Raw genomic sequence first — 13,377 nt, 5'->3', positions numbered from 1 at the left:
AGTGACCCATGGGTTTTCCTATCAGGGAGTTCCATCTGAGCGGAAGTGGTGGCTCCTGTCCTGGGGGTGCCTTAGTCTGAAAGGGCAAACAGACCTTATCCTTAGGGTGGTCCCAGTCTGATGAAATATAGGTCCCAGCACTGGGAATCCCCCGTCCACGGGCGAAGACGTGGCCCCTCTCCTTAGGAAGCATCGGATAGGGTATGGGAGGGACCCACAGCTGAGGGAGATGATACACCAAGAGCTCCTCAAACCAGAGGGAATTGGGGCCTCTAGTCTAGGGCTGGGGAAGGGCAGGGATGGAGGGGTCAGAGAGGAGAGAAAGCAGACTGGAAACAGTCTCTACGCTGAGTTCCTCCGGGGCAGTTGAAGATGATTTACATGAGTCCCTTGGCAAGGCCTGAGCCGCAAACAACTAGTGGCCTAGGGGCAAATGGTGCAGTCTCCTACCCTCTCCTCCGGCTGCTGCCCCTGCATCCGGTCCACAATGCCTGGTAACTGCCTACAGGACATGCGGCCTACACCCCACCCCCGCCCCCGGGGGCCCCGGCCCCCACTCTGGGCCCACCCCATCACTAATACGCTAGCTAACTCAGAGGCAGGGAAAGCACCGGTACGTGTCCTTAAACGGGAGCTACAATTTGTCGAGCGCCTGCTGCATCTGGCTTCCACTGATTTTACCCTCACAATTACCTTGGAAGGAAGTATCGCTAGCCCCCATTTTACAGATGTGGAAATGGAGACTCAAGAGAAGGTTCCTGAAGTCAGCCAAAATCATACAGCTATTGAGTGGCCACAGCTTGCTCTTTCCCCCAGAGGGCATTGCTGTGGTGGTCAGAGGCAACCCCAGAAAATAAAGGAATGATGTCTCGGGGTGAGACAAATTTGGTTTTGGGCAAGCCTGGCTACACCTGAGTCCAGTGTTCTCCCTGCCTCTAAATGGCTGTTTCCCCCTCCACCCGCCCACAGCTGACAGAGCCCGGGCAGTTGAGCACTGCCATCTAGTGGCCACAACGGCCGGCTCCCTCCCTCAGGGATGGGTCGAGGGACGGTCGGATTGAGGGGTGCAGGAGGGGTCAACCAGGGAGAGCCATGTTCTCTTCACCCCACCCAGCCTGCTGCCCGCCAGGCCCGGGGAGAGGGGTGGGGGCTCCAGCGGAGCCAGTGGGCAGCAGTCTAACAGCAAACCAGCCCCTTGAATTGGGGGCTGGCAAACCTGGAAAACGCTAGGCATCTCATGGGTGGGCGGAGGCCAGGTGTGGCGTTGCTCTGTCCTGAGAGGCGCCTGGGCCTGTAGGCAGATGGGCATCCTAGCAGATTCTGACGCAGGGGAGGGGCTGCACGGGGTAGGGGGTCATCTTAGCTCTATCTACCTTGACTTGAAGTGGAGCATGGCTTGGCTATAGGCCCTGGGGAGGGGCACCCAGGCATCCTCTCCCCGGGGGCTCACAGCGTTCTGCCGTCTAGTGAAGAAGTGGGTCTAGGGGTTGGCCTGAGGCTCCAGACGTTGAGGCCCACTGGTCAGAGCAGCAGAAGAGGAAGCACCGTGTGGACAGGGCCTGAGCCAGGCCGGGGGGTGCAGGTAGCAGTGGAGGCTGAGAGCTCTGCCTGCCTGCCAGGGGCAGACGTGCATCCTAGTGTAACCTAGAACAGAGAGAGGGAGAGAGAGAGAGAGAGAGAGAGAGAGAGAGGGAAAACGTAACTGTTAACAGTAGGGCTAGGTAAAATCAATGCATATAGAAGGAAACCATGTAGCTGTTAAAATGATGATGTAAACAAATATTCATTGATAGGGAAAAATGTTCACAACATATTGTTGAGTAAAAAAAGCAAATTACAAAATAATTTGTGCAGCATGAGCTCACTTGTGAAAACATGAATTTATATGTGTGTGGGGAAATCTCCTGGTGGCCAAATTAGGGCTAATTCAATTATGTGTGTGTGTGTGTGTGTCTGTGCTTCCTGCTTTTTCTACACTGAATGTACAATACGAATGCCGTAAGTTGGGCACACAACCACGACCAAGCCCGTCTCCAGCGCTGGTTCTCTGTGTGGGCGTCCTTAGGTGAGGCCTGAGTGCAGACATGGGTCTGAGAGCCACATGGGGGTTGAAGATGGGGCAAGAGGCCTGGGTCTGTGGCCCAGGGAGGGGACTGAAGTGAGTGAAGGAGGAGCCTCCGCCTGCTGCTGCTGAAACGCGCCCGTGTCTCACACACAGCCACAAGTCACTGGGCGTCACTGACTGACGGGCGCTTCCTGCTCTTGTCAGGTCTGTTCCCTCCAGGGCTGCTTGGTGCCTCGGCTAGACGTCACTTGATCTAGAATCAGAGATCGTGCACTGTGACTCGCCTGGAAGCTGGAAAAGCAGCCACTGCTGGCCGTAGAGAGGAGAGCTGGGACAAGGTTTTGTCCTCAGTCTTGCTCTTCTTTTAATGAGCATTGTCCTTCCCCAGCTCCCCTACCCACAACAGGACCAAGTCACTGAGCACCCCATCTCCAGGATTCCCTTCCCATGAAATGGCTTAGGCCCTGGGGTCAGAAGTGGCTAAGACTTAGAGACTATTACCTCCTCTCTCCGTGCTGGCACTTACAGGGGAACCCCCAGCAGGCCGCCCATAGCGTGCCCAGATGAAAAGTACCTTCTCCAGCACAGGGTAAGGGCATTGCCTGAACTGGAGCTCAGGGGCCTGAGCCGCCTCGGAGAGCTGGGGAGTGGGGAGCAGCCAGGCCTTGTCTGCAGACTGGAGACCAGGCAGTGCTGGGCTGGCCACCCCCCAGGGCCTTCCCCTCATGCCCACTGAATGACTCACCTTGGCACAGATACAATGGCCGGGGGTGGGCACCGAGCCTGCTCCCCGCTGCACTCCAGCCCCCATCAGATGCTTTCTGAGAAGTTCTTTGAGCAGGGGGCTTGGGCCATACCCCTCCTAACAGCCTGACATCCCGGAATAAAAACAGCACAGCCCCCTGGGGGCCGCCCTCACTGTGTGGCGCCCTCACCGGCGGTGGAGAACAAGGCCCCATTCAGCAAGTGCCTGGGGAAAAGGGATCAGAGGCCCAAGCATGGGCAGGGAGCAGAGTAGGGGTGGGGAGAGGAAGGCTGTCCCCTTCCCAGAAGCCCAAGGACACAGATGGCTGGGGCTCCTGGTTGGGGCGCTGCCCCTTCAGGGCCAGAGTAAAAGGGGTGGGTGGCTTCAAGTCTCAAGGAGCAACAGGATTCAGGCCCCAGGTTTCCAATTTGGAAGCAAGGTTCACGGGTTCCCAAACCCACCCATCCCCAGCCTTTCCCGTTTTCTCAACCTTATGCGTGGGAACTCGAAGGAGATAAATCTCCGGTGTGAGAATGAAGTGACGGGTGGCCAGGGAAACAGGGTATTGCAGAAACAAAATTGGGAGAAGGGACAGCCAGCTCATTCATAACTGCTTTGTGGAGTTGTCAAGTCCCGGGCTCTGGGAGGGGGCGCGGGGAGGCTGGGCACGGAAGGGTGAGCCCAGTGAGACTGAAGCAGGGGCCTAAGAGTGGTCCAAGGACAGGGCCAAAGAGTGTGGTGCCTGCCCCCTCTCGTCCTACCAAGTTCCTTTAGCCATCTCCTTGCTGCTCAAGGCCTCAATCCACCCAGCAGACAACGGGCTAGTGTCCATTGCAGCCTGCACCCCAGAACTCCAGGGAATGAGGAGAAAGCAGGAATGCGGGGTGCTGTATTCAGAGGGACGGACTCCAGCAATCTTTTGGGAACTGGGCTCGGCAGGAAACTACAACAGAGGCTGTTCCTTAAGGCTCTGGAACAGTGTTGTTCTCTGTCAAATGCCCAGCACCTGACAGGACAAGGGCTGACTGATGGGAGGCCTGGGCCATGGGACCTAACAGTTAGAAGGCAGGTCAGAGATCACCTGGCCCAGCCCTTTCTTTCTTTAAGATATTTATTTATTTTTATTTATTTATTTTTTTAGAGAGAAGAGAAGGGAGGGGAGGAAGGGACAGAAAGAGGGAAACATCAACGCGTGAGAAAAATATCATCGGTTGCCTCTCGCATGCTCTCTGACCAGGGACTGAACCTGCAGCCCAGGCATGTGCCCTGACCGGGAGTCGAACCAGCAACCTTTGACTTTGTCGGACGATACTCAACCAACTGAGTCATACCAGTCAGGGCTCCAGCCCTTTCTGGACCCACCTTCCTAGAGAGAGGGTCTCCCGGGCCAGTGATCAGGCCTCAGACCCAGCATCCAGCCCCTGGCACTGCCCACTAGTACCTCTGTCTGTGGCCAGACTGGCGCTGGCACCTGAGGAGGCCCTGCCTCTGGGCACAGTGACCTCAGTGGGGTGAGAGGCGCTCTCCCCATGGCTGGGCTGCAGCCCAGTCCAACCCCCTCAGGCTATGCCAGGGGGTGTTTCCAGGGACACTCCTCCATAAAGCCCTCACATCCCAGGAGCGAGCAGAGCCCAGCCAGGATGGAGAGGAAAAGGGTCGCCTCAGCCGCCCGCCGCTCCTATGTGTCCTCCTTCGAGACTGTGGCGGGAGGCCTGACTCCCAGCCGCCGCCTGGGCCTGGGTCCTGGCTTCCGCCTCTCCCTAGCTCGAATGCCACCCCCACTCCCAGCCAGGGTGGACTTCTCCCTAGCCGGGGCACTCAATGCTGGCTTCAAGGAGACGCGGGCCAGTGAGCGGGCAGAGATGATGGAGCTCAACGACCGCTTTGCCAGCTACATCGAGAAGGTGCGCTTCCTGGAGCAGCAGAACAAGGCACTGGCCGCGGAGCTGAACCAGCTGCGGGCCAAGGAGCCTACCAAGCTGGCTGACGTCTACCAGGCTGAGCTGCGCGAGCTGAGGCTGCGGCTTGATCACCTCACCGCCAGCAGCGCCCGGCTCGAGGTCGAGAGGGACAATCTGGCACAGGACCTGGGCACCCTGAGGCAGAAGTAAGGGCCTGGGAGAGGGGCCTCATGAGCAAGGAGGACTGAGCCCCCAAGAGAAAGTGCCCACAGGCCTGCAGGGAATCAGGCTGGGGGGACACTGCTGCCTCGCTCACTGGTTTCCACACCACTGGGAAGGGAGGGCTGTCCCTGCCCCCCAAATGTTGGGAGGAGCTGGGAGAAGGCCCAGAGTCTCAGGGAACTGTGTTCCAAAGACCTTCTGCCAGGAAGAAAGGGTACTCTCCGCACCTCCCCACTGGGAAAGTCTGTGCTAGAGCAGCCGGGCACCCCAGCAGAGAGGGTCTGTGTGTTATATTTACTGTGGGGCCCTGTGACCGTGGGCGGGGAGCTCGCCTGCTCTGAGCCTACGTCTGTGTAAAGGAGGAGTTGGAAGGGGAGTCTGGTGTACCCTAGGAGGCCTGCGGAGTCGGAGGAAGAGCAGCACATCCTGGTTTCAGAGCACAGGTGACTCTGCCTGCCACCAGCTTATGCTCCTAGTCCAGGCACGTCAGCTTGCACAGCTGTGAAGCAGAGATCTTAATAAAACCCACCCCAAAGGCCAGAGGAAACCCCGGGGGCATGGTGCTTTGCTGAGGCATCTGGGCACGTGCCCTCAGGTGCAAGAGGATGGGTGTGCATGTAGCAGTGAATGTACGTTGGTGGAAGCACCTGTGTGAGCAGGAGGCTACAGTGACCCTGATAAGGCAGCTTAGTAATGAGTTAAAACAAAGGCCCGCATCACCCTGCTGGCCAAGTCTCTCCTCCTGCCTCTCCCAGTTAATCCTGGGGTTGGAGGGGGGAGTCTCTCCGGCAGCCTCTGGGGAGACTGGGACAGGGCCCCAAGAGTCCTAAGAAGAGCGCAGGCACAGGACTGTGTCCTCCTACCGCAGGCTCCAGGATGAAACCGCCCTGAGGCTGGAGGCTGAGAACAACCTCGCTGCCTATCGACAGGTCAGAGGGATGGAGGGGTGGGGTGCAGGAGTGGGGAATGGGTTGACAGCAGCCCACCCAAACACAGCCCCCAAGACCAGCCCTCCCAAGCAATGTGCTTCTCCCCAAGCCCTAGAAGGGGGGACCAGGAAAGGCTAGGGAGAGGAATGTCTGGTGTCACAGTGGCCCCTTACCTCCTTCCTGCTCTAGGAGGCAGATGAAGCCACCCTGGCCCGGCTGGACCTGGAGAGGAAGATTGAGTCTCTGGAGGAGGAAATCCGGTTCTTGCGGAAGATCCATGAGGAGGTAAAGCCGGGACAGAGGGAGGAAAGGCCAGCACAGAGGCTGGAACAGAGAGGGGGAGACTGAAAACAGAGAGAAACTGAGGGAGGCAGAGGTGGAGACAGATCAGAGAGCATCCGCAGCCCCAGTAAGATGCACAGACACACACTTCACTTAGTGAGAGTCACAAAACCTTGTTGCCTCCTTTTTCCTCACGACCGTCCCATGAGAGAGGAAACCATTCGATATTACCTCCTTTCACAGAGGCTGCCGAAGCCCGGAGAGGTTAAAGAACTTGCCAAAGTCACACAGTTAGTCTCTCTGACCCCATTCATTCCACCATCTGTTTCCATTTAACTGAGAACCATTCATAACAAAGAAGACCCATGAGCTCCGACCTCAGATCACAGATTCAGCACACAGGACCCCACAGAACCTGGAACCGCGTGGGCACACCCACTCGGAGGGACTCAGACACTCTCGTAAGGACACGGGCACACTTTCAGTGCTCCTGCACATCCAATCCAGGGAGGACGCCACGAGGCCCCCAAACTCCCCACTGCCTCCCCCAGCCTGGGCCATGCACTTCCTCCAGCTAGGACAGCCTCACTTCCCTTAGCCAGTGTCCGTGTCCAACAGCCAGGCAGAAGAGGGCATGACACTATGGGCAACCCCCAACTGCAGCCGTGGCTCTGAGCCCTGCTATCCCTTTTCACACCCTGGTCAGGAGGTGCGGGAGCTCCAGGAGCAGCTGGCCCGGCAGCAGGTCCATGTGGAGCTGGATGTGGCCAAGCCAGACCTCACAGCGGCCCTGCGAGAGATCCGCACCCAGTATGAGGCAGTGGCATCCAGCAACATGCAGGAGGCAGAGGAGTGGTACCGGTCCAAGGTAGCCCTGCGGGCCAGCCTGCCTCCTCCAGGCAGCCCTCCTGGCTCTGTACAAGAGAATCAGGAAAGGCGCGGGGAGGAAGCTGGGAGAGGATCCTCTCTGGGTGGCTGACACCCACGAGAGAAGTGAGGTGACTTGCCCAGGGAAACACAGACAAAATTACTTCCAATAAGAACTTATTGCTGCGACTATTATTATTATTATTCTTAGACAACACCGTTGTGTGCCAGGCCTTGTGCTCTGCATAGATTTTCTTACGATGAAGTAGGTACTGTTCTTTGATAGATGAGAGAACTGAAGTCCAGAGAGGTTAACTAATTTGCTCAAAGTCACACAGCTTCTCAGAGGAAGAGCTAGAGTTCCAGCCCTAGCCATCTCACTTGGCAGCCTGCATTCTTGATTCCTCTGCCCTCCGTGTCCTGGGTTATCGGGCATCTACTGCATGCCAGGCACTGCCCAGGCTACAGAGACATGTCTGACCAGGAAGATGTGATGGGCACCCAAATAGGGTGTCTGAAGACACAGCAGTGGCTTCTGTGTCCCCTCTCCATGGGTCACAGTCGCTGAGAACAATCCCACTCAAGGCCACTGTCCTGGGGTGACCTGGACCCCAACCCTGGTGTCCTGCCCATCCCCCTGATTTCCCAGAGGCCGCGCCTTCCCACACAGCTCCCCAGGTGCTGCTGCACCTGCCCCTCAGCATAGGGCCCTCTTCCCATTTATTAATAGTTTGCGGACCTGACGGACGCTGCTGCCCGCAACGCGGAGCTGCTCCGCCAGGCCAAGCATGAGGCCAACGACTACCGACGCCAGCTGCAGGCTTTGACCTGTGACCTGGAGTCCTTGCGTGGAACGGTGAGCGTGAGGAGAGTCCAGGGTGGGTGGACGGGGCGGCGAGCTGGGGTTGGCGAGCTGGAGGAGGGGACAGGCCATTACAGGGATTGCTGGAGGAGAAGGGCCCAGGGTGACCCCAGGAGTGGGGGCGCGGCCTCAAAGCCCCCTTGAGGGCGAGGGCGTGATGGTGCCTCCAGGGACCGACTGGCTCCACCCTACAGAACGAGTCCCTGGAGAGGCAGATGCGGGAGCAGGAGGAGCGCCATGCGCGGGAGGCAGCGAGTTATCACGAGGCCCTGGCCCGGCTGGAGGAGGAGGGGCAGACCCTCAAGGACGAGATGGCCCGTCACCTGCAGGAGTACCAGGACCTGCTCAACATCAAGCTGGCGCTGGACATCGAGATCGCCACCTACAGGAAGCTGCTGGAGGGCGAGGAGAACCGGTGAGCCCCAAGCGCAGCCCTGGGGAATCCGCCCTGCTGCTCCTCCCTAGAGTCGCTTTGTTCCCTTGAGGGACTTATTTAGCCTGTGTCCAGCCCCCTGTTATCGCAGGGCCCAGCACAGTGCTCGCCTAACACACAGTAAGGTAGCCAATGAATGTTTGATGAATGAATGAATGAATGAATGAATGAATGGATTCAATTCAACCAATGCTGATTATGCCCCAGGGTAAGGACTTGGGTCACCTCCCCTAAACTGAAAGCCTCATCCCCCCATCGTCCCAACAAAATTGGACTTCTTTTCCCCAGACCTCTCTTCCACCTCCTCAGAACTTTCTTTGCCACCCTCCCCTCCCCTCGGCCATCTTCCAAGCCCAGACTTCCCATCAGATGGACACATTCGCCGGTAACACGCCAGCCCCTTGCATGCTCTTGGAGCTCCAGCTTGCTGGCTGCTGAGGAAAGTTAGAAAACGTGCTCCTCGTGACAACCCCGCGCCAGGACCTGGCCTGGGATGTCCTCGGGCAGCCTGGTCACCCCTCCCTCTGCTGTCTTTCAGCATCACCATTCCTGTGCAGACCTTCTCCAACCTGCAGATCCGAGGTCAGTAGAGCTGGGCCGTGTGCCCAGGGTACTGGGGTACTGCCCCTCCCCCAGGCCTGTGGGCTGCTGCTCTGCACCTGGGCCAAAGGGTCTGGAGCTCTCCTTAAGGGCTTTCCTGATTCACCACAGAGCTTCTGGCCAGACTACACCATGCCAGGGCGTTTCGGGTGGGGCTTGCAGCCACTCCTGCCCTGCTCTGCCCTGTGGCCCACTTCTATCCCTGCACCCCATTCGGCCACAGAATTGGATGAGGGTCTCAACCCGTCCGTCCACAGATCCCTGGGCAAGCTCTGCTCATCTGAGTGTTTTATGTTTGTTTGTTTTTTTAACTGCTTATCACTACAGGGGGCAAAAGCACCAAAGAAGGGGAAGGTCACAAGGTCACAAGACATCTCAAAAGCCTCACAGTACAAGTTATACCAATTCAGGCTCACCAGATTGTAAATGGAGCCCCGGCTCGCGGTTAGCTGCCTGCCTCTCAGACACGGTGCTTTTTTCCACTTGGCAGGGAGGGAGTCTCCCCAAGTCCACGTTCCCCATCCTCTCGGGCTCTGTCCCCCTGGGTTTCCCTAACAGGCCAGCGTGTGTCTTCCCCCTGCAACCTCAGTGCCCAGCCCAGGACCTGGCACAGGGGTGGATGTAGGTTCAATGAGCAGAGCTGGCTGGTGTTACGTCCTTGGGTGCTCAGATGTGATGCCGTGGGGCCTTGGGCGAATGCCAGCCTCTGCCTCACCCCTTCCCCATCACTGAGAGGACCCCTAAGGTCTCGCTGTGCCCAGTGGCCAGGCTCTCTGCTTGCTTCGTCTGTCGCCAAGGCAGCGTGGCTCGGCTTGATGCTGATTCAGCCCGGAGGATTATTTCCCCCCGGACTGCTGCTCTCATAGTGAATAAACTTTTACGTTCCCTGCTCCTAATTTTAAATATTAGTGAGGTTGACATGTTATATTTTTCTCTCTGAGGGGGGGATCAACTAAATTACTTCTTACTTGTATGTGGCCCTCAAATGATTATTAGCTATGGGGGAAAAAATTCTTCTTCTGGCCTAGAAATTCAGGAATACTAGATGTGTGTGTCCCGGGGCTTAGTTCAGCGTCAGACGGGTTAACCAGGGGGGCTGGCTAGAGGTAATGCTGCCAAGTCCCAGACAGTAAAGGGTCCCTAAGTCCCGGAGAAGTGGCAGAGAGAAGTAGGAAAGGGGAAGGGGGACAGGAAAGGGACCCACATGTATTGAGCCAATCACTTCACATACATTATTTTAGTTAACTGACTCCTCACTCCCGTCTAGAGAAGTAGGTTCCAGCATCCCCATTTTGCAGATGAGGAAACTGAGGCTGAGAGAGGTAAATTGACTTGCCCACAGTCATGTGGCTGATTAGTGGCTGATGGGGACTCGAATTCTGGCCTGCCTGATTTCAAAGCTCAGGGGATCCTTCCTCAGCATAGTGCTGGATTGTTAGAAAGCTAGGCGCCAGGCAAGGGCTTGCAGAGGGACTGAAATTCAGCCAGGCCAGGAGAGCAACAGGGCAGTGGACAGAGTGGGCAGGGCTTGCCCAACACAGCGGGGACTTGGGGTTGCCAGCCCCTTGGAAAGAGCCGAGGCCCTCCCTGCCTGGTCAAGTGGGCTTTCTTACTCATGATCTGGGTGCGGCAGGGAGCCAGGTGGCAGAGGATGCCTAGCACCCCCAGAGCCCACAGAAGGCCTCCTCTCCTCACACCCGCAGAAACTAGCCTGGACACCAAGTCCACGTCAGAGGGCCACCTCAAAAGGAACATTGTGGTGAAGACTGTGGAGATGCGGGACGGAGAGGTAAGGGGAGTAGACCTGAGATTCTGGCCCCGGAGGGCTCTGGCTGCCCCCAGGAATTCTTGAGCCCAGGCTCTGGAATAAAGCCTGGACTAGCACATAGAAGGTTCTTTATAGCTCCCCAGGGAGGAACTGGAAGAGAGGAAGGAACCCAGATGTAAGTCAATTCCTCAGCCTCTCCACCGACAGTTGAAGGGGAGCCTGGATGCCCAGGTCCCTGGATGGGGTCCTGACTTGGGCTTTCTCCCTTTCTATCCTGACTTAGGTAACCCCAATGCCAGGCCTGGGGGAGAGGGAAATGTAAAGTTAGAAGTTTTCACTCCCAGCTTTCCACTCCCACCTTGGTTACGGGAACCTGCCAGAGGAATAGGAAAAGCGGGTTTGGCATAACCCATTCCCCATCACACCATCAACAGTACTGGCTAACTTTCCCTCGGCAGCTCACTGTGTGCCAGGCATGGTGCTAGATCATCCGCAGGGGTGATCTCTTCCCCCTCTGGCTGCTGCAGGAGAGAGTTCTGGTTACTTCCTTTGAAAACAAAGACCCAGGGAAGCTGGGGCCTTGCCCAAGGTCACGGAGCCTGGCAGCGGTGGACCCAGGGTCTGTGTGAGCTCCTAACTGTGGCACTGTGCAACTTCTCTGCCTCTTGCAGGTCATTAAGGAGTCCAAGCAGGAGCACAAGGATGTGATGTGAGGCGGGAACCACTTGGTGGCCCCTGCCCCAAAGTGGGAGGAGCCTTCAGTAGGAGGCAAGAATACTTGCCCCTCCTCTGATAGCTAACTGCCCCCAAACCTGAGTCCCGCCCCCTCACCACCATAGCTGCTCCCCTCCTCACTACGGCTCTCTGCCAGCTTTTGCCCTAGGATCCATCAGCACTAGGCCTGACAGACAGCACCCAGCCCACTCCCAGCAACTCCACCTAACAGGGCACTCACCCGCAGGGGCAGCCTGGAGGGGCACGGCCAGAGCTTGTGCTAGAATTAGGAGGGAAGAGAGAAGTTGGGGAGGGCGTGGAGACCTAATAAATCACCCTCCATAGCCTAATCCCAGTTGCCATGGCAACTGTTGCCAGTGCTGGAGGTCTCTGGGCTATCTGGGAAGTGGGTGTTTGAGTTCCTCAGGCTGCTGGAGGAAAACTGAGACTCTGAGACAGGAAGAGAAAGTCCCTGCAGGCAAGACCGCCCTGGCCAGAGGCTCCTCTTAATCTAGAGAGACGCTGGCCAGTCTGAGAGTAGGCGGGAGTGTCCTGCCACCTGGAGTCCTCAGCAGACAGAATTCCTGGCCTGCCCAGATTTCAGAGGGGCCTCCTGAGTGATGATTCAAAGTGTCTCAGCCCCACTGAGCTGCCGTGTGGGCAGGTGGGAGCTTGATTCTCAGCACTAGGGGATCTCAGTAGAAGTGAAGAGGGAAGAGGTGCTGAGAAGGAGCAGGGGGCGGCCTGGCCCCTAGGTGTCAGTACAGAGAGGTCAAACCCAGGAGGACTTCCCCCACACGGCTGTGGATGCCACGTGGAGATGGTGGAGGCGGCAGTGGGATGATGCTAGACACCAGAGTTGGGGCTGTGGATGACCAGCTACACTTGGCCTCTGGGTCATAGGAATCAAGGAAGTGACTCATCCTCTTGAAGATACTGAAATAGGAGAGAAAGAGTCTGCTGTCCACAGGGGTGGGGCACACTTCGTCCCAGTTCTGAAGGTCCCTTCCTTGCTGCACAATCCCTGTCCACCCAAGCCTCTGAGCCCCTGCTGCTGCTGCCTCCCACCCCCAGCAAAGTCTGCTAGGGGAAGCCGGCCTCATAGCTCTGCCTCTCTGCACCCCACGGTGACCTAATGCTTTTCCCTAAACTAAGGACCCTTGTGGTCCCCTCTTACACAAATACAAGGTGTACCCCAGCATTTTAGGTAGCAGTTCATTCTATAATTCTGTAGATTGAGGCGTGAGTGGAGTGAAGGCCCTAGTGTGTGTTCCTACAGCCTGGTGGGGGGTGGGGGGTGGGAGACACTTTCATCCAGAGCATCTGCCCTGCTTTCCATGGGAGGACTGTGGGGTGCATGGGATTATCTGTGCCCAGAAATGGGACTGAGAGGCCTCACTCCAGGGTCCCTCTCTTCCCTCTAAGGCCAAAGGGAGGGAGAAGTGGGAATCCCTCTTTCCAAGGCTCAGTGCCGTTTCTCTGATGCTCCCCTGCCAACCCACTGATGCTAACCCTCTGGGCACCACTGCTGCCTGTAGTTACTGAGGTAAATAAAACCACCTGCTGTGCCTCCCCTGGAGTGGACTCTGATCTGTTTAGGAGAAGCTGGGGCTGGGGGAGGGGGGCAGCAAGTAGCCTTGGACAAGACCCAACTTGCTTCTTGTCACTGATCCTCTTCGGCGGAGTTCAACGCCTTCCCCCCACCCCGCCCCCACAGCAGCAGCCACATGACAGATCCAACCTTGCTCCCCCGTAACGGTCCTGGGGCCCCCACCCACCCCCAGCTTTGCTCTGAGCCCCTCTTTTCACCTCCAGTCCCCAGCGTGGGTACAGTTTTTCAGGAAATCCCTGAATGTGACCTCCATTTTCCTCACCCATTTCCCCTGTTCTAGTCTACCTTTCCTCCCAAACCTGCCATTTCTACCAGCCAGCCCAAGGACAAGAGTGGGAGGAAGGCAGACAGAATGTATATGAGCCCCCCCTCTTTTT

The 13,377-nt window shown here is 57.3% G+C and overlaps 1 protein-coding gene across 2 annotated transcripts; it reads left to right on the top strand.

The window, feature by feature from the left end:
• Positions 1–4,422: 4,422 nt before the first annotated feature.
• Positions 4,423–12,967, top strand: GFAP (glial fibrillary acidic protein). 2 transcript variants are annotated; one of them, XM_045190096.3, is made up of 10 exons: positions 4,423–4,917; positions 5,802–5,862; positions 6,052–6,147; positions 6,851–7,012; positions 7,742–7,867; positions 8,068–8,288; positions 8,845–8,888; positions 9,234–9,350; positions 10,610–10,695; positions 11,346–12,967. In XM_045190096.3, the coding sequence occupies exons 1-10, from the start codon at positions 4,451–4,453 to the stop codon at positions 11,385–11,387; spliced, it is 1,422 nt and encodes a 473-aa protein (XP_045046031.2). In that variant the 5' UTR covers positions 4,423–4,450; the 3' UTR covers positions 11,388–12,967. The 2 variants fall into 2 exon arrangements, with proteins under 2 accessions (XP_045046031.2, XP_024409371.2); XM_024553603.4 differs by lacking the exon at positions 9,234–9,350 and having other exon boundaries at positions 4,425–4,917.
• Positions 12,968–13,377: the final 410 nt, after the last annotated feature.

Source organism: Desmodus rotundus, chromosome 9 (genome assembly GCF_022682495.2).
Source record: "Desmodus rotundus isolate HL8 chromosome 9, HLdesRot8A.1, whole genome shotgun sequence".
NCBI lineage: Eukaryota > Metazoa > Chordata > Mammalia > Chiroptera > Phyllostomidae > Desmodus > Desmodus rotundus.
This window is presented reverse-complemented; position numbering and strand designations above follow the sequence as displayed.